We start from the raw sequence: 18,404 nt of genomic DNA on the forward strand, positions 1-18,404 counted from the left end.
TTCAGGTGCCAGTTGTAAATCCAGGTTGTTACCTGTAGTCTGACCAACTGGCTGTAAATGAGAGGTTCCTGTGACCTCCACCCTCTTCAGATTCAATAAATTAAGTACAGTGACTCACAAAACTCAGGGAAACATTTAGTTACATTTATCAGTTTATTATAAAAGGATATGATAAATGATACAGATGAACATCCGGACGGAAGAGAGATGCAGGGTAAGGTAGGTGGGAAGGGAAAGGAAGCTTCCATCCTCTGTCTGAGCACACCACTCTCGCCAACACCTCCATGTTCCACAACTTCCAAGCTCTCCAAATCCTGTCATTTGGGGATTTTATGGAGCCTTCATTACATAGGCACGATTGATTAAATCATTAGCCATTGGCCTTCCAGGCGCCTCCCAGCTGGTCAGGGGTGACACTGAAAGTACTCACCCTCCAATCACAGAGTTGTTTCCTCTGGCAGCCAGCTCCCATCCTTAGGTAACCTAGGGGCATTCCGAAAGTCACCTCATTAACATAACAAGAGACACCTTCATCTCATAGTTAAGGAAATGTCAAGGGTTTTAGAAGTTCTGTCCTAGAAATGCGACAGAGACCGATTTTAAATTTATTATAATTCACAGTATCACACTCCCCTATCAAACTACATTCTTAAGCTACAGAAGAAGTAAATGAGTCAGGTAGTAATTGTCAGAATTATGAATAGGGCTTATATTTCCTAATTCTAATTTAGTTTTGATCTGCTAGATCACATAACATTAGAAAATACAAGTCTAGTCTCATAGGAGAGCTAAAAATAGCAGTCATGATTTGTTGGATGGTCCTAGTGACAGGCCCTCATCCTGAGGGGAAAGCCCCCAGAGGCTTTCTAAAACTTTGAGTATGAAGTTTTAATGGTAAAACATTTATGTCTCACTTCTTATGATGTTGAAAGAATTTTTAAAAACCTAAAACTGTATAGGCCTATCTTTACTAGAGTAGCTTAGCCAAAATCAACCCTTAGTGGAGAAGAGTCCGTCTACGTTTTCAGAAACAAAGTTTTGTGGTTTTTTTTTAAATTTTTTTTTCAACCTTTTTTATTTATTTTTGGGACAGAGAGAGACAGAGCATGAACGGGGGAGGGGCAGAGAGAGAGGGAGACACAGAATCGGAAACAGGCTCCAGGCTCCCAGCCATCAGCCCAGAGCCTGACGCGGGGCTCGAACTCACGGACCGCGAGATCGTGACCTGGCTGAAGTCGGACGCTTAACCGACTGCGCCACCCAGGCGCCCCCAGAAACAAAGTTTTAATTATCTGAAGGGTGCTAAGATTTCAAGCCTATTTCAGAACTATATCAGCAGGAGCTGTATCATCAATGTAGTGATGAAAAGTTGTAAGTTTTCCTTCTTTGAAAATTGCTCGAATTAGTACCAAAAATGAGTCCTGGGACAATTTATAATTATCCTTTCCTCCTCTTCTAGAAAGGCCACTGAATTGGTATTACATGAAAATGAGTGAGATTAGAAATGAGCATTTTCCCCTTTTAATTTAAGTGCGCACAAATGTCTTTGAACCCTCTCAGGTGGCATGCTGGTTACTAGATCCAGATTCTAAGGAGCCAACTCTTCACAGCATAGTTTCCAGTTTTCTTCCTCATGAGCTTCCACTCCTCGAAGGGATAGAGACTGGCCAAGGAGTTCAGAGTCTGGGGCTGAATGTCAACACTGAACATTCTGGGAGATACAGAGCCTCGATGGAGTCGATTCTCATCTTCAACGCTATGAATCAACTCAATTCTTTGTTGAAGAAGGAAAACCTTCAAGGTTAAAACGATGTTGCTGGCATTTTTGTGCTATTACAGACTGGTGTTGGTTTTATATTTAGACACTTTATCACAGGTCTTTATCACTCTTTATCACACTTTTTTTAAACTTTATTTATTTGAGAGAGAGACAGCAAGGAGGAAGGGCAGAGAGAGAGAGGGGAAGAGAGAGAATCCCAAGCAGGCTCTGTGCTGTCAGCACAGCTGCCACCATGGGGGGCTCCCTCTCACAAATCCTTGAAATCACGACCTAGTTGCTTTCAAGAGCCAGAGGCTTAAAGGACTAAGCCACCCAGGCATCCCTCTTTATCACTTTTAATGCAAATTCTGTGTCTGGATTGTCCAGCACAGGGGTCAACAAACTTTCCTTAAAAGGTGAGACATTAAATATTTTTACTTTTCAGGATGTTAATAAGTATTGCATAAGATACAAGGTATTGTGGTCAAATAATTTCAGACTTTCAGTTAATACAAAATTAAATAGTCTTTGCTTCAGGGCTTCTCAGAGCCTTTACTAAATTAACAGGCATCATGAATATCCAAACGCAGTATATAAATGCTGGAACTCCCAATTCAGTGTCTCTCAACTGTACTCTTTTCATAGAGTATCTTTGACACTAATATTCCAGAAAGCATACTGGAAAAAAATGATGTAGAATGACTACTCTGTTGAGAAGCATCAGTAGATAGAAAAATACTCTGATTCTTACTTTAGAAAACTTTTTCTTTACTCTTTGGTAAGAGCATTGGCTTCTTTGGTAAGAAGCATCCATTTTTAGTTCTTTGTGCAAATGTGCATATCATGGAACCAGGAACATTGGAAATAATTACAGGAGATTAACTCTTTCTAGTCAGTTTAGCAAATAAGTTTGGCTCTCTTGCTCTTGCCAAGGGTAGAAACAAAAACATTATCTTGGGAGAAATGCAGTTTATTATAATATAGACTATTCTCAAGATTGCCAGTTTTTCTGCCCTCTGTGTAGACAAAGATAGTGGTCTAGTGCTGAAGTAGAAAAGTGGGAAGTACTTTTATGCCTTTCATTGTTGGCCTGAGAGTGCTGCTTTGGAGACTGGATCTTGAAGAATTGCTTGGGTAGCACCTCTGAATTTGCCTAGAAAAATTCCATGTGTTTTTAGGTGATGATGCTAATCCAATCGTTTAGCTGGTGAATTAATGTCTTAGTTTTCTTGTTTTTTCTTCCAGATGTTTTCTGTAAAGTGGAAATGCCCTCTCAGTACTGCTTGGCCTTGTTAGAACTAAATGGAATTGGATTTAGTACTGCAGAGTGTGAAAGTCAGAAACACATAATGCAAGCCAAGCTGGATGCGATTGAGACTCAAGCCTATCAACTAGCCGGGCACAGTTTTTCCTTCACCAGTTCAGATGATATTGCTGAGGTTGTATCATGGGAACGCAGAATTTTAGAGTTAAAAATGATGTGTGTGTTTGTGTATGTGTGTGTATTTCCTAAATGTGTTTGCCTAAATGACAAAGATCAATTTTAAAAATGTTAGTCCAGCACAGAACTTTGGAAATAGAGTATTCTAGTGTCTAATTTATAAATTATATCTGTATTTATGAGTTTGGAAGGTAGTAAAGAAACCTAGAATGTATGCTCCATGAGATTTACCTAGAACAGAGGAGGTACTCAGTAAATATTTATTAAACAAAAGATCTATAGTGATGTTACATAACAGTGTAGTTGTTTCTCCATGAAGTTAGACATTTCATGAAGTCTCACTCCTTCCTTCCCCCCAAATTTTTTTTGGAGAACAAAATTAGATATTTTTCTCAGTTGTTAACGAAAAAGGGTATTTTGTGACTATTTGCTTTTTTTAAACCTACATAAGATTTTTATAAACTTACATACATTTTGACACAGTTTATCCATTTTTTTTATTTTCAAAGTTTGACATTCTATTCTTTTGTCTCCCCACACTCCGCAAAGGGTGGTTGGGGTGTTGTAGAGGGGTTACAAGTACAGGGTGGGTGCTTATACTCGATAGCATTGAGGTTCAGGTGTCTTACAGATGCAATTCAGTAATACAGCATATTGTAAAGATCATAGGCTTTCAAGCCAGTCTTCTTGAATTTGAATCCTGTCTCCTCCACTTAGTAATTAACTCTGAACCTTGGGCCAATACATTAACTCTTTATATCTCAATTTCTACATCAGTAAAATGGGTTATGATAGAAATACCTCACAGATTTGTTGTGAGGAGTAAATGATGAATGTAAAACACTTAGAATAGTGCTCCTCTCATAGTAAATATTCAATAAATGTTATATATACTCATATAAATGCCCCCTTTTTAAGCCACAGGGTTATGTTTTTAAAATAAGAGGAATTTTGTTTCTCCTAACCATAGGGTACATTTGTATTGAATTAGTGGTGCCTTTTTTGTTTATTTTTTTAATTTTTTTCTTTTGAGTTTTTTTTTTAATGTTTATTTATTTTTGAGAGAGAGAGACAGAGACAAAGCATGAGCAGGGGAAGGGCAGAGAGAGAGGGAGACACAGAATCTGAGCTGTCAGCACAGAGCCTGATACAGGGCTCAAACTCATGAGCTATGAGATCATGACATGAGCCAAAGTTGGCTGCCCAATGGACTGAGCCACCCAGGCACCCCTCTTTTGAGTTCTTTAGCTTAGAACTCCCAAACTGACTGCACATAAAATTACATAGAAGACTTATCAAAAACATAGGACCTCTGGATTTCAGCATAAGTAGGCTTGGGGCAAAGACAGGAATCTGTGCCCTTGTGATTCAGATGGGTACTAAGGCCATAGGCCTAGACTAAACTCTAGGCCGGAATAAAAGACCTTTGATGTTAATGGCTTGTTCTTAGGTCTTCATGTTAAAATGGAAATTATATTTAAGGTAATCTGACAGTTTCACACATTGACTGTTTAATCCTTAGTGATCTGAAGTTGAATCTTTGACCTGGGAAGGATGTTACTAATCATCTAGAGCTGCACTGTCCAATACAGGAGCCACTAGCCACTTGTGGCTATTTATATTTAATTTGATTAAAATTAAATAAAATATATTAATTCAGTTCCTTACTTGTGCTAGACATGTTTCAAATGTTCTATAGCCACATGTGGCAAGTGACTATCGTAATGGGGAATGCAAATATAGAACATTTTCATTATTGCAAAAAAGCTCTTTTGGATGGCACTGGCGTAGAGTGGGGATCAGCAAACTATGTCTTGTGGGCTAGATCTGGTCTGCCACCTGTTTTTGTAAATAAAATTTTATTGGAGCACAGCCACACCTGTTGTTCATTTACTTATTGTCTTTGGCTGCTTTTGGTCTATAATGGCACAATTGAAAAGTTGTGACAGACAGTAAAATCTGCAAAGCTGAAAATATCTGTTATCTGGCCCATTTTTGGAAATGGTTGTTGATTCCTAGTCTAGAGGGAAGCATGGGTTAGAGGAAAGAAAAAGGACTTTGGAGTCAGAGGACTATGGGTTCTAATTCTTAATTTTTCTGCTTTTTGGCCATGTAATGTTAAGCAAGTTTCTCCAACTGTGTAAACTTTTCAAATGTGTCACAGAATTGTTACATATATTACATGTGATGATACGTGTTAAAGCATCTAGCATAATGGCCGACACAAAGTAAGTCCTCAATAAATATTAGTGCCTCTTGCTCTCATCTAGTTCAACTACCTCATTTCACAGATATATTCATTGAGACGTGGAGAGGTAATTTATGAAGTTTCCGCACTCAATTCTGAGGGTTTCACCAAAAACAGAAATGCAAGATAAAGAACCTTTAAAAACGTAACTTGAGATCTTTGAATTGTTTTAATTATGGTAGGTCTTTCCTCCTAGAATTGTTGATTTATTGTCACTTTAAATTAAAAAAAAAAAAAATCCCTGCTCTGTATAGGCCTAGTTTCTTCAGTGGGTGCTTATGAGCCACTCTAGCTATCATTATTGCTACGTTGGGTTAGCCACCTTCTCCTGACTTTTGTGCCCAAGGATTCTGAGTCTAGCCTTATGGTGGTGGAAGTAGATGACTTTTTGGATCCCTTTCTGCCTTAGTGTTCTCTGATTTTTGTGATTATATAATAGCCACAGAGCCTCCCATATTGACCCTCTATGAGGCCTAAATGGTTGAGTAGCCACGTTGGTTACCACATCAAGGGGTATTTAGGAGAGTTCACAGTTGTCAGAGCAATTGCTAGTCTCAATGTCAATAGCTTATTTATCACTTGTTCAGCATAGAGTATACATTCCTGTGTTCTTGACTGTTTAAAAGCCTGGCATTGGTATTAATCTGATAGTGCCTAAATTAGGGTATAGACATACTTGACGTACAGATTTTTATTGCCATTATTTATTAAATGTGATAATTTAAGATGTTATAAGAAAATCTCCGAAGCCATAGTGAATTACATAGATTTTCTTAAATAACTTTAAAAAATGTTTGTGAATGTCAATGCTTGTGATTTAATTCTTGACTAAAGAAGCATTAACTTCTTGCAGGTTTTATTTTTGGAATTAAAATTGCCACCAAATGGAGAGAGAAAAAATCAAGGCAGCAAGAAGACGTTGGGTTCTACTAGAAGAGTGAATGACAATGGACGCAAGCTAAGGCTGGGAAAACAGCTCAGCACCAGTAAGGTGCTCTATGGGGCAGTCACAGAGCAGAAATTGAATTACTTTTAGCATTTTAGTGTCTTGAAAGAATGCTGATGAAAGCAAGATCCAGCATAGCCCAATATTTGAACTTATCCAGATAAAAACAAATTGGTTTGTGGTTCAACTGCCTGCAAAAACTGGAGACATTCCATCATGGAAAATCTGGACCATAATCTGCTTTAGCAGTTGTGTCCTTCCTATCATTAAGACAGTATAATGGTTTATAAACTTAGATCTGTAGACATTATTTAGTCATTGACATCCACTACTCTTGGACTTCTAGTGTAACATAATTTATATAGTTATAGGTATATGAACAAAGGTGTGGAAGAATTAAAAAAGAAAAAAAGTCCAGCCATTACAAATAAAATAGTTTAGGGGCAATTTTAGGGCAAAATAGTAAGTTTTCCATGAACTTCTTTTAAGAATCTAGTCTACTAAGTTCTTTTTTTTTTTTTTTTTAAAGTTTACTTATTTTGAGAGAGAGAGTGAATGTGAGAGGGGCAGAGAGAGGGGGAAAGAGAATTGATCCAAAGCAGTCTCCACGCTGCCAGAGCAGAACTCACTGCAGGGCTGGAACTCATGAACCGTGAGATCATGACGTGAGCCAAAACCAAGAGTCGGATAACCATCTGAGCCACCCAGAGACCCCTCTACTCTGCTAATTTCAAAGTAAAAGTACAAATCACAATCCATGGAAACTTTATGCTTAAGAGAGAAGAGAAAAGGCTTAATTTTACAGTTTTGCTGAACAAATTTTCAATGGAATAATAAGGGGTAGGAAATACAGCCACAACAGCCAAGGAAAAAGAAGTCCCCAGTTGCCATTCTGTAGAATTTTGACCCTAATATCATTAACTATGACTAACCTGCCCTAGGGAAGTTTCCACTGTTTCATTCTGTAACAAAACTTTTTGTTTTATCTCACTGGCCCTCTAACCTTCCAAGTTCCTATTTCTTAGCAGTTTACCAAAATTCTGTAGCATGGAAAATTCACAGTTTTGAAGATAAATGTCTTCTAACTTTCTTGACATGGAAACCATGAAAGTATTAGGGCAAAAGGAAAAAAAAAAAACAAAACATAAGAAACTTCCAATCACATGAAGAATAGAGAAGGAAAATACAGAGAAAGGATTCTTGGGGTGGGGTGAGGGAAGGCAGTTCTAATACCTTGCTAAGTTGACATCTCATTGATTTTATTTTTAAGGTAGATCTAAATTGATATTACTCAGCATTGACATATTTGCATTTTATAATCTATAGTTGTTATAGTTTTATCACAGTGATTGTCAAAAAAACCCAAACAGTTAATTTTGAGTTGTAGATACAGGAGTTAACAAAATTAATTTTGAGATTTAAGAAAGTCTAGTTTGCTATGGAATTTGGACAAGAATCTGATCTTACCTTTTTATATTTCTTTGGCAGGATGTTTTAAATAAATTAAAGGCATTGCATCCTTTACCAGGCTTGATATTAGAGTGGAGAAGAATCACTAATGCTATTACCAAAGTGGTCTTTCCTCTGCAGCGGGAAAAGCGTCTAAATCCTTTTCTTGGAATGGAAAGAATCTATCCTATATCACAATCACACACTGCTACAGGTAATGAGAAATCTTAATTGTAGATAATAGCCAATTTTGAAAGAAAAACTTTTCATATATAATATTTGCTTATGATGACCAAGGAATTCAAGTGTTGATTATTAGATACTGTGAAGTTTCATAAACATTTATGAAACACATACTACACCAAAGCATGGATGGATACTAGCTACAGAGATGAGATTTAGTAAGATAGAGTTCCTACTTTCAAGTACTATATAGAGTAACTGGGATGTCTGAGGCTGTGCTTTGGATTAATATTTATTTGAGCCAGTGATCTTATCTAATTTCAGTCCTAGCCCTCTCCTGAACCTCTTAAGATTCTCTCCAAGTTGAATCTAAATAGTGCTGTGGAACATCTGTATAATAAATGAGTGTCTTATTTTACTGAATCAGAAAAGAGCTGTGGAGTACTTTGAGTGTCTTGTATGACTCTTGGGATAGGTAAGGAAAAAAGCATTCTTAGGCTAAGCCGTACAAAACTAAATATTTGCCAACTGCAAAGTGCATTTGAAGAAAGGGCAGGATTAATTCTTTCATTGGGGAGATAGTTTAGGTTGGTGGTATAGAATTGGACTTTAATATCTAATTTTTACATGTTTTGAATTCTGGTGCTGTGAATCTTTAGACAAGGTAGCTTGGTGCCCACGTGTCCTCATGTGTAAAACACAGTGTTAATAGTCTACTTCACCAGGTCATTCTGAGGATTAAGTAGGTTAATACATTTAAAGTGTTTAGTTCATGGCACTTTGTGCATGGCTAGTTATCAGTTGTTGCTGTTATTACAGATGGAGGCACCATGAGGAGCTGCTCTTCTCTTCGCTTGCTTATTCTCTGTTCTAAATAAAGTCTTTTCCCTTCTCCCCTATTTAGCTAACATCTGCCTTCATCCTAGCCATTTCTTGCCCTATTGGTATTTAAATTTCATTTTGAGACATATGCTAAGACATATCAACATATCAAAATCAATGTAGAGTTTTAAAGGTGTTGCATTTATTCATTGCTTATAAAGCAGAAAGTAATCAGTTCCTTTTGTTTTTCAGTTTGTATGGGTATTGTATGGAAACCAATTTGACAATTATATTTAATTAATAAAAATAAATAAATAAATAAATAAATAAATAAAGACTATTTTAGAAATACAAGCTTACCTAAGCATAGCAAAGCCAATTAGTTATTAGAATTCATCTCCATGAAGCTACATTCATGTTTTGTAATTTATTTTTGCCATCTTGTTTGTCTGCCAGTGTTAACCTCATTAATTTAAACAATACACCTGAATAGTAAGAGCCATTATAGAAAAGAAGACAGTGTGCTGAGGCAGCAAGAGGCTTAGATTCCTTCTTCTGGTTTTGGCTGGTTTTGTAACATTGAACAGGCCATTTAATGATAATAAGTACATTAATATCTACCATTAATTGAGCACTAATTTTTGCTAAAATGTAAATAACAAGGACATATATCAGGGATTTATTCAGTAAAAGAATATCTGAGGTAGTTAAAATGCCAGACTCATCAAAAGAAGATGAAATTATAGATAGTAGCTAGTAGACAGCCAGTTACAAAGAAGAGTACATTTTAAAACAGAAGATTTTGTATCACTATATATGTGTTATAAAAACTACAATAACACAATCAGTTACCCAGACTATTTTTGAACTATGCTTATGTGTTTTAGAAAAATTCAATCAATAAGTAAACAAGTGTAAAATATTTTTTGGGAAATAAAGGCTATAAACATTAAAACAAATTGCTTTCTCTTTCCTAGAAAATTCAGTAACCACCTGATTCTAGTCTCCAACTTTATCAATGCTACCATTGATTCTCTTAATGATTAAGGATGGTGATGAAGAAAAGCAGCCAGCTGATATCTAGAAAGTGATTTTCCAGTCACCGCTTCTCACTCCTGCATTTTCCACATTAGCTAACTCCTTGGGCCCCAGTTGTCCCTCTTCAGCATTCAGTTGCTCTTCTGCTTCAGATTCTGTTTTGTGCATTCCTGGGTTTTGAAGGCTTTGACAGTCATTTCTCCTAGGATCCATTTGATTAGTCCATTTGATTACTCATTAATACCACCACTAACATTGTATAGTGCTGACACCTGGTATTCACTTTAGCATAGGAATAGTTCAACTTATCAAATTATGGCTTATAAAATCGTTTTCTAGAGAGCTAGGTTAATGTAAAATATTCTATTGTTGACTCATATATTCACCTACATTGGGATTGGTCTTGTACTTGTTTTATCATTGTCAGACACATGAACATAATGAAAAATATTTAAATACAAATTTATTTTAGCGTAGCAATAATAGAACATGCATTTTAAAGATAATTCAGAAATGCCATTACTGTGAAATAAATGTCAGATCCCTCCCACTCCCCTCAATTTTATGTCTTCATTCTGCTTGATTTTAGGACGAATAACCTTTACAGAACCAAATATTCAGAACGTGCCAAGAGATTTTGAGATCGAAATGCCAACACTAGTAGGGGAAAGCCCACCTTCCCAAGCCCTAGGCAAAGGCCTACTTCCCACATACAGGTAGACGTTATTTCTCTGTATTTGTGTTAATATACTTTTGTGAGTATGAATGGTTCAAAAACAGCCGTTTGGACAAAATAATGAAATTAGTTATTTTATTGGACAAAATAATGAAATAATGAATTTTTTGTTCTGGGCATACATATTTCTTTTTTTTTTTTTTTTAAGTTTATTTTTGAGGGAGAGAGAGTATGCGTGTGCACAGGGAGGGACAGAGAAAGAGGAAGAGAGAGAATCCCAAGCAGGCTCCATGTTGGGTGGAGCCCCAAGTCCGTTGAGGAGCCAGAGACAGAGCCCTTAGTGGGGGCTCAAACTCACAACCCCTGAAATTATGACTTAAGCTGAAATCAAGAGTTGGTGGCTTAATCGACTAAGCCACCCAGGCACCCTTGGGCATATATATTTCTATTCTAGGTGCTATCTGTTTAACATCCTGAGTCTGTCTATAAAGATGCTAGTTGATGGTGAAAGGCTGAAAACCTAGGCCACTAATTAAATCAATTGGCATGACGTGCTTTATTAACTCAGTCGCTAAAGGGAAGAGTTTTTTAATTATGTCAGGAACATCCCCTCCTGCCCTCGCCATATACACCTGATGGAAAGAAAAAGCATAGATAATTACATATGGTCAAAAGGATTTGTTGATTTGAGCTAAATATCAGTAATTGTTTCAGAAGCAGTTTGTGGCAGAAGCTGTTACAGAAATGTCTTACTTCCTGTTTAATTGAATGTTTGCTAAAAAAAATCTAGTAGCTTTGTTAAGCTTTAAAGTGCGTTTCAAATGATAAGATTTTTAAGTTTCTTAGATAGAACTATTGACTTTACTGAAAAATAAGACCTTTTTCATATATTTGAGACTGCTTCATGTCCAGCTGCTGATGTTGTTTTCATGACAGAGGAAGAAAGAAGACAAGTTGCAGCCTGAACTCTGGACACCAGGCACAGATGGAGGAGAGAGCCTCAGACAGAGGAATGCCCTTTTCAGTCAGCATGCGACATGCCTTTGTACCTTTCCCAGGTAAGGTGGCTGATGGTTTTCTAAACTTCTCATTGCTGTGGGAATGGTTTTCAAAGCACTGATAAAGCCTGCATTATGAATAAGACTCAGAAGGATGCATTGGTCGCTTCCCCTTTCCTCTCTTCAGTGTAGCCTGTTTTTCCCTTTTGTGTTGCAAGGTTGTCAGTCATCATTGTCTTCATGATCTGCTCTGTGGGAAACTTCTGTGGTGTAAGCTTATGGGCAGCAGTCTGCTGAAACCATGTTTTCCAAGGTCATTGTAGACCTTTTGGCAAAGTCCAGCAGATACCATTAGTCCTTGTCCTCTTTGACTTCTGTACAGCTTTTGTACTGTTCGATTAACCCTTACTTTCCTCAATTTCTGTCCTCCCTTTATCTCGAAGGGCACATTTTTTTTTTTTTTTTTTGTCTTTCTGACTTGCTTTGCTATTCTGTTTCTCCTCCTCTTCTCCACACTGCTGCTTCCTAGTGCAGGGGCTAGTCCCCAAGGCTGTCCTCCCAGTGCCTGACCTCTCCTCAGTACTCTAGTCATATACTTTTCATAAAAGGTTTAACTCTGGCTATAAACTCGAGTCATAAAACATTTGAAAGTCACGATCTAACTCCTAAACATCCCTACTATTTGTATACATATTTGCTCTTTTATCTTTTGCCAGCTGTTAGGTCTGGGTGAGTGCATTCTGAATTTATTTTAATTCTGTCAGAAACTTAATGTTCCAATGGTGAATTCAGGTCTATGATAACATAACCTGCTTGGTAATTTTCAGTTTTGCTTTAAGTATGAACTATCAGCATTATATCATTGTAACCATTTTTAAGTATTTTAAGTATTTTTTTTTTTTAAGTATTTAGCTCTGTGACATTAAGTACATTTGCCTTGTTGTATAGCCATTACCACCATCCATCTCCAGAACTTTTTCATCTTCCACAACTGAAACTCTACATCTATTAAAAAATAACTCTTCCCACCCACTCCCCAGCCCCTGGCAGCCACCATTCTACTTTCTGTCTCTGTGAATTTGACTAGTCTAGCTATCTCATCTATGTGAAATTATACAGTATTAGTCTTTTGGTGTCTGGTTATTTCACTTAGCATAATGTCTTTAAGATTCATCCATGTTGTAGTATATGTCAGAATTTCCTTTCTTTTTAAGGCTGAATAATATTTGATTGTATGTATATACTTCATTTTGTTTATTTGTTCATCAATTTATTCTTAGCTAAACAATAAAATTGTGTTAACATGACCTTATTTTATACTGCTTTTGTTTACATTTTTTAAGTTTATTGAAATTAAAGATATATCGATTAAATCTGAAAATTTCTGTCACATATATTTAGTGTTTAGTCCATTTACATCTAAAGTAATTATTGGTGTGGCACCTGAGTGGCTCAGTCAGTTGAGCGTCTGTCTTGATTTGGGCCCAGGTCATGATCTCAGGGACATGAGATCAAGCCCTATATCTAAGCTAAGCGTCAAGCTGGTGTAAGCTTCTCTCGTTCCTACTCCCTCTTCCCCTCCCCTGCTTGTGCTCACTCACTCTAACTCTCAAAAAAAAAAAAAAAATTGGCATATGGTTGGTTTAAGTCTACTCTCTTGTTATTTGTGTTTTATTTATCTGTTTTTTATTCTTTTTTAAAGATTTAAGTGACTACTTTTTATTCTTTTTATTTTCTCTACTGTCTTATTAACTATCCTATATATTCTAGAGTTTACAATATGCATCCCATCACAAACTATCTTCAAATAACCTTATACTACTTCACCTGTAATATAAGGAATTTTTTCCATTTCCCCTCTTTTATAATAGGTTTTATTTCTATGACATATAAATTCTACTATATAGCTATTATTCTTGCTTGAAACAGTCTATAATCTTTCAAAGAAATCAAATAAAAAAGCATCTCTCTTATCTGTCCATTTTTACCATTTCTTGCACTTTTCATTTCTTGGAGTAATTCAAGGAATCTTAAAGTACTTCCTCCAGAATACTTCCTTTAAGGTTTCTTGTAGTGCAGATCTACTGACGACTTATCTCAGCATTCCCATGTCTCTAGGTGTCTTTATTTTATCCTCACTTTTGAAAGATAATTTATTTTATTTATTTTTTAAATTTTATTTGAGAGAGAGAGAGAAAGTGAGTCAGGGATAGGGGCAGAGGAAGAGAGAGAGATAATCTTAAGCAGACTCCACATTCATCACATAGCTTGATGCAGGGTTCAATCCCACGACTCTGGGAACATGACCTGAACCAAAATCAAGAGTCCAATGCTCAGTCAACTGAGCCACCCAGGTGCCTGAATGATAATTTTATTCAACATAGATTTATTGGTTTACAGTCCTTCTCTTTCATCACTTTATATATTTCCACTAGTTTCTGGTTGCATTATTTCTGATGAGAAGTACTCCACCATTTTTCTTGCTCTTTTTCTAAGCATAATAAAACTTTTCCTTGGATGTTTTTTCAATTTTATTTGTTATTCAATTTTAGCAATTTGATTTGGGCGCAAGTCTCTGGGTAGTTTTTCATGCTTTGCTTGTAAGACTTTTGAATTTGCTGAATTTCCTCAGTTGGCATCACTTTGCTTTTTTTTAATCTATGTGCTTATATTTTTCAGTAAATTTGGAACATTTTCAACCATTATTTCTTGTAATGTTTTTTGTTCATATCTCTCTCTCCTTCCTTTCTATTACTCCAAATATACATATGTAATACCACTTGGTATTGCCCCACAATTCCCTGAAGCTTTCTTCTTTTTTATTTCCCTTTCCTTTTTTTTTTTCCTCCCAATCCTGTGCTACAATACATATTTTCTATTGGCTGTTTTAATGTTCATGGATCTTCTCTTCTACAGTGTCTAATTACTGTCACATCCTTCTGGTGGGTTTTACATTTCAGATATTTTTAGCTTTAGAATTTTTATTTGATTTCTTTGTCTAGTTTTTATTACCTTATTTCATTTCATTATTTGTTACATCATTATGTTCATGTGTCTTTAAATTCCTGAACATTATCTATGGTAGCTATTTAAAATTCCATCATCTCTGTAATTTCTGGGTCATTTTGCTATTGATTAAAGACTCTCCTGGTCAGTTACATTTTTCTGGATCTTCATATGTCTGGTATTTTATTATTATTGTATATTGGACATTACGGTTGCTACATTATTGACTCTTGGGATTTTGTAGTCTTCATTAATAACATTTTCTCTGGCAGACACTTAATTTACTTTCACATTCAGCTTGATCATTTTGAGATGTTTTTTAAGCTTTGTTAGCAAATGTTTAGAGTGGCCTTTACCCCAGGGCTAGATTAGTCCTGATTGTAAGGTGCTGCCTTGCTAGGGTCTGTACTTGGTGCTCAAGGGGTTAACAAGGTCTGTCCACTCAGACTGATTACAGCTTGAACATCTCTCAACATTCAAGAGGATGTTGTTCAAGTAGTTGTTCAGCTGACAGCTATGTGATGGTGGTTGTTTCTTCAGTAATAGTTACTCCTTTAGTATTGGTTCTTTGCCTGGTTTCCTGAACTATCTCCCTTCTTTAGTATTTGGTTAAAAGTCCAAAGGGATTACTATGCATATTTGTGGTGCTCCTCTTATGTACAACTCCTTTCTCCAAATTTCCACAAATTCTAGCTCCCTCAGTAGGCACAAACTCTAGTCTCTGCTTCCTCATCTCAGAGAGATCATAGTGCTTTGTTTCATCTTTCCTTCCCTGCAATGCATTCTGGTAAATTCCTCTTTTCAGAACCCTAAGACACTTGCATGACTCACCTCATCTTTTCCCTCCTCCCTACTTCTTAAGGATTGTAGTCCTGTACTATGTCCAACATCTGAAAACACTTATTTCATATATTTTGTGAGTTTATCTTATTTATGGCAGGAAGGCTATAAAAGTTGTGGTCATTTGTTTTAAATTATTACTTATATACTTTTGAATTGTTTATTTATTTACCATAGTTCAGAAATAAAAATGTATAAAATCAAAATATATTGAGAAGTTTTATTTCCTTCCCTGTCCTAGTTGTCCTATTGTCTGCAGCTCTTCTAGATAACCTCATTCATATATGTTTCTTACATGTCCTCATTGTATTTTTTATGCAGATATAAGCAAATGTGAATATATAATTCCTTCCCCTATTATTACACAAAAACAAGGATTCCATATACACTGTTGTATGCCTTTCTTCACTTAATGTTTTTATACTGAAGAATTGTGATGATCAGTAAATAATTTTGAACATAAATCAGTTTAATCTCTGTGCAGGTAATCTGTGTAGCAGCAAACTGTGGGTTTGTTTGCTGAATCATAGAGTAAATCTGTTTAATTGGTAGGTATTGTTGAATTGCAATCTAATGGGGGAGAATAGCCATTTAGTTCCCAGTAACGGTATCTGAGTGTTCCTTTCTTAGCCTTGCCACAGAACGTACTGTCCGACTTCTGGATTTTTGCAATTTAAGTACAGAAAAATTATTCCTTGCTATAGTTTTAAATTGCATTTCTTTTATTGTGAATGAAGTCAAGCATTCTTTAGTATGTTTAAGGTTCTTTTGATTATTTCTGTGAACTGCTTGTTTATATTTTATCTTGTTCTTGATTTGTAGCATGTCTTTTTTATAATATGACAATGAATCTTTTGTGATATCAGTTGTAAATATTTTTCCTACTTTTTTTTACCATGATTTTTTAAAAAAGTTTATTTATTTTTGAGAGAGAGAGCATAAGCAGGGCAGGGATAGAGAGAAAGGGGACAGAAGATCTGAAACCTGATGAGGGGCTCAAACTCATGAACCATGGTATCATGACCTGAGCCAAAGCCAGACGCTTAACTGACTGAGCCACCCAGGTGCCACTTTACCACTATTTTTTAAATTTTGTTTTTGCCATGTGTGTCTAATCCAGTTATTTCTATTTCATAGGTAAACTTTCTGAATCCTCCAAGTCATAGAGGATTGTTTCCATTGAATGTTTCTCTCCAGCCCACTTAAAATGTGCACATATTACAAATCAGTTTCTTCATTCATTCATTCATTCAACAACCATTTAAAGGATGTTCTTTTCTTTTTTTTTTTTAATTTTGAAATGAGAATTAAAAAAATTTATTGAAGCAAATATTTGATCTTTTGTTTTGTTGTAAAACTTAAGATATGTCAGTTTTTGCAAGCAATGTAAAAGAATAGAAAATATATTTTTCCCCTCATTTAAAGGATTTTCTATAGAATGAAAAGGAAAAATAAGTATCCCATCTCTAATGGCTCTGTGTTACGTGGGAGAGGCATGGAAGAACCATTTTAGATTGTGTATCAGGTGCTGTGGAAACACTGAAGAAAGCACTACTATAGTGGTTAAGTGGCAGAGGTCAGGGGTGGCTTTACACATAATACATATACTTGAAAGCCAAACAGAAAAATTATGATCTAAGTCACAGAACTGAATTGCATCATGTTAAAAGCAAGATTTTAACCTTTGGACACATATCTTATGGTTCTAGGTTAGAACTAAATTTCTGTCTTCCCGCTCAATTCTATAAAACCTGGATTTATCTTTGTACCAGCTTTTCTAAAATCATTTCTGTTTCAGGTGGCTTAATATTAGCTGCTGATTACTCTCAACTTGAACTGAGGATCTTGGCTCATTTATCTCATGATCGGCGTCTCATTCAAGTGTTAAACACTGGAACTGATGTTTTCAGGAGTATTGCCGCTGAGTGGAAGATGATTGAACCAGAGTCTGTTGGGGATGATCTGAGGCAACAAGCAAAGCAGGTGATCTTAGTGAGCATGTTGAACATAAATGGGAATTTTAATGATTAAAAAAATTTAAAAATTGCCTTGATCATTTGCAGTGGAGGAATGATTTCTCCATCTTTGGATCTTTGAAATCACATTCACCTGAGCCTGTCTCATGGTATTCATTATACTTTCCTCAATCGAGTCAGTAAAAAGAATCAGGTAGATTTAGTCTGAGGCAACTTAGTTTGAGGAAAGCCATCTGCATTAGTGGTAGATATTGTGGTGGTGGTGGTAGTTGTTATTTATGTATATCTGTGTTTGGTGGGGGTTTCTTTTAGAGAGAGGAATCGTGAGTGGGAGAGCAGGGTAGGGGGCAGGGAGAGAAAGAGAATCTTTTATTTTTTTTTAATGTTTATTTCTTTTTGAGAGCAGAGAGAGAGAGAGAGACAGAGCATGAGCAGAGGAGGGGCAGAGAGAGAGGGAGACACAGAATCCAAAGCAGGCTCCAGGCTCTGTTAGCACAGAGCCTGATGTGGGGCTCAAACTCATGAACTGTAAGATCACGACCTGAGCCGAAGTCGGACGCTCAACCAACTGAGCCACCCAGGTGCCCCTGAGAAAGAGAAGCTTAAACAGACTCTGCACTTAGCCCAGAGCATGATGTGGGCTCACTCCCACGACCTTGGGATCATGACTAGAGACAAAATCAAGAGATGCTTAACCAACTGAACCACCCAGCTGTCCCTGTGTGTGTGTTTTAAAAATTTCTTTCTAGTCTATAAGCATTCATATTTTCATCTTTATTTTCACAGGTGCTTTCTAAATGTTTACTGAAAAATAAAAATTGAGCTGTAGATTATAATTAATAACTGATAGCTTTTTGAGGCCCTTGGTTAGCTAATCCACATGTGAAATTTTACACTGCCCTTGGACTTTTCAAGTGGGTCCGTATTAGTTCCTGGCCTGGATTAACATTGATACTTTTTTTTTTTTTTTTTTTTTTTTTTTTTTTACCTCATGGCCTGTGGGAAATATGATGCCATTTTTG

At 36.2% G+C, this 18,404-nt stretch overlaps 1 protein-coding gene across 4 annotated transcripts in view; it reads left to right on the plus strand.

Annotated features, from left to right (window-relative positions):
• Positions 1–18,404, plus strand: part of POLQ (DNA polymerase theta) — a 121,775-nt gene that overhangs the window by 80,208 nt on the left and 23,163 nt on the right. For 2 of the 4 annotated variants that reach the window (XM_058731244.1, XM_058731246.1), the window contains 7 exons: positions 1,561–1,801; positions 3,005–3,198; positions 6,302–6,439; positions 7,883–8,057; positions 10,476–10,602; positions 11,499–11,620; positions 17,205–17,389. In XM_058731244.1, the coding sequence (XP_058587227.1) occupies positions 1,561–1,801; positions 3,005–3,198; positions 6,302–6,439; positions 7,883–8,057; positions 10,476–10,602; positions 11,499–11,620; positions 17,205–17,389 (1,182 nt within the window). Of the gene's footprint in view, positions 1–1,560; positions 1,802–3,004; positions 3,199–6,301; positions 6,440–7,882; positions 8,058–10,475; positions 10,603–11,498; positions 11,621–17,204; positions 17,390–18,404 lie in introns of those variants that run through there. The other 2 variants (XM_058731245.1, XM_058731247.1) reach the window with 2 other exon arrangements.

This window comes from Neofelis nebulosa, chromosome 5, assembly GCF_028018385.1.
Source record: "Neofelis nebulosa isolate mNeoNeb1 chromosome 5, mNeoNeb1.pri, whole genome shotgun sequence".
NCBI lineage: Eukaryota > Metazoa > Chordata > Mammalia > Carnivora > Felidae > Neofelis > Neofelis nebulosa.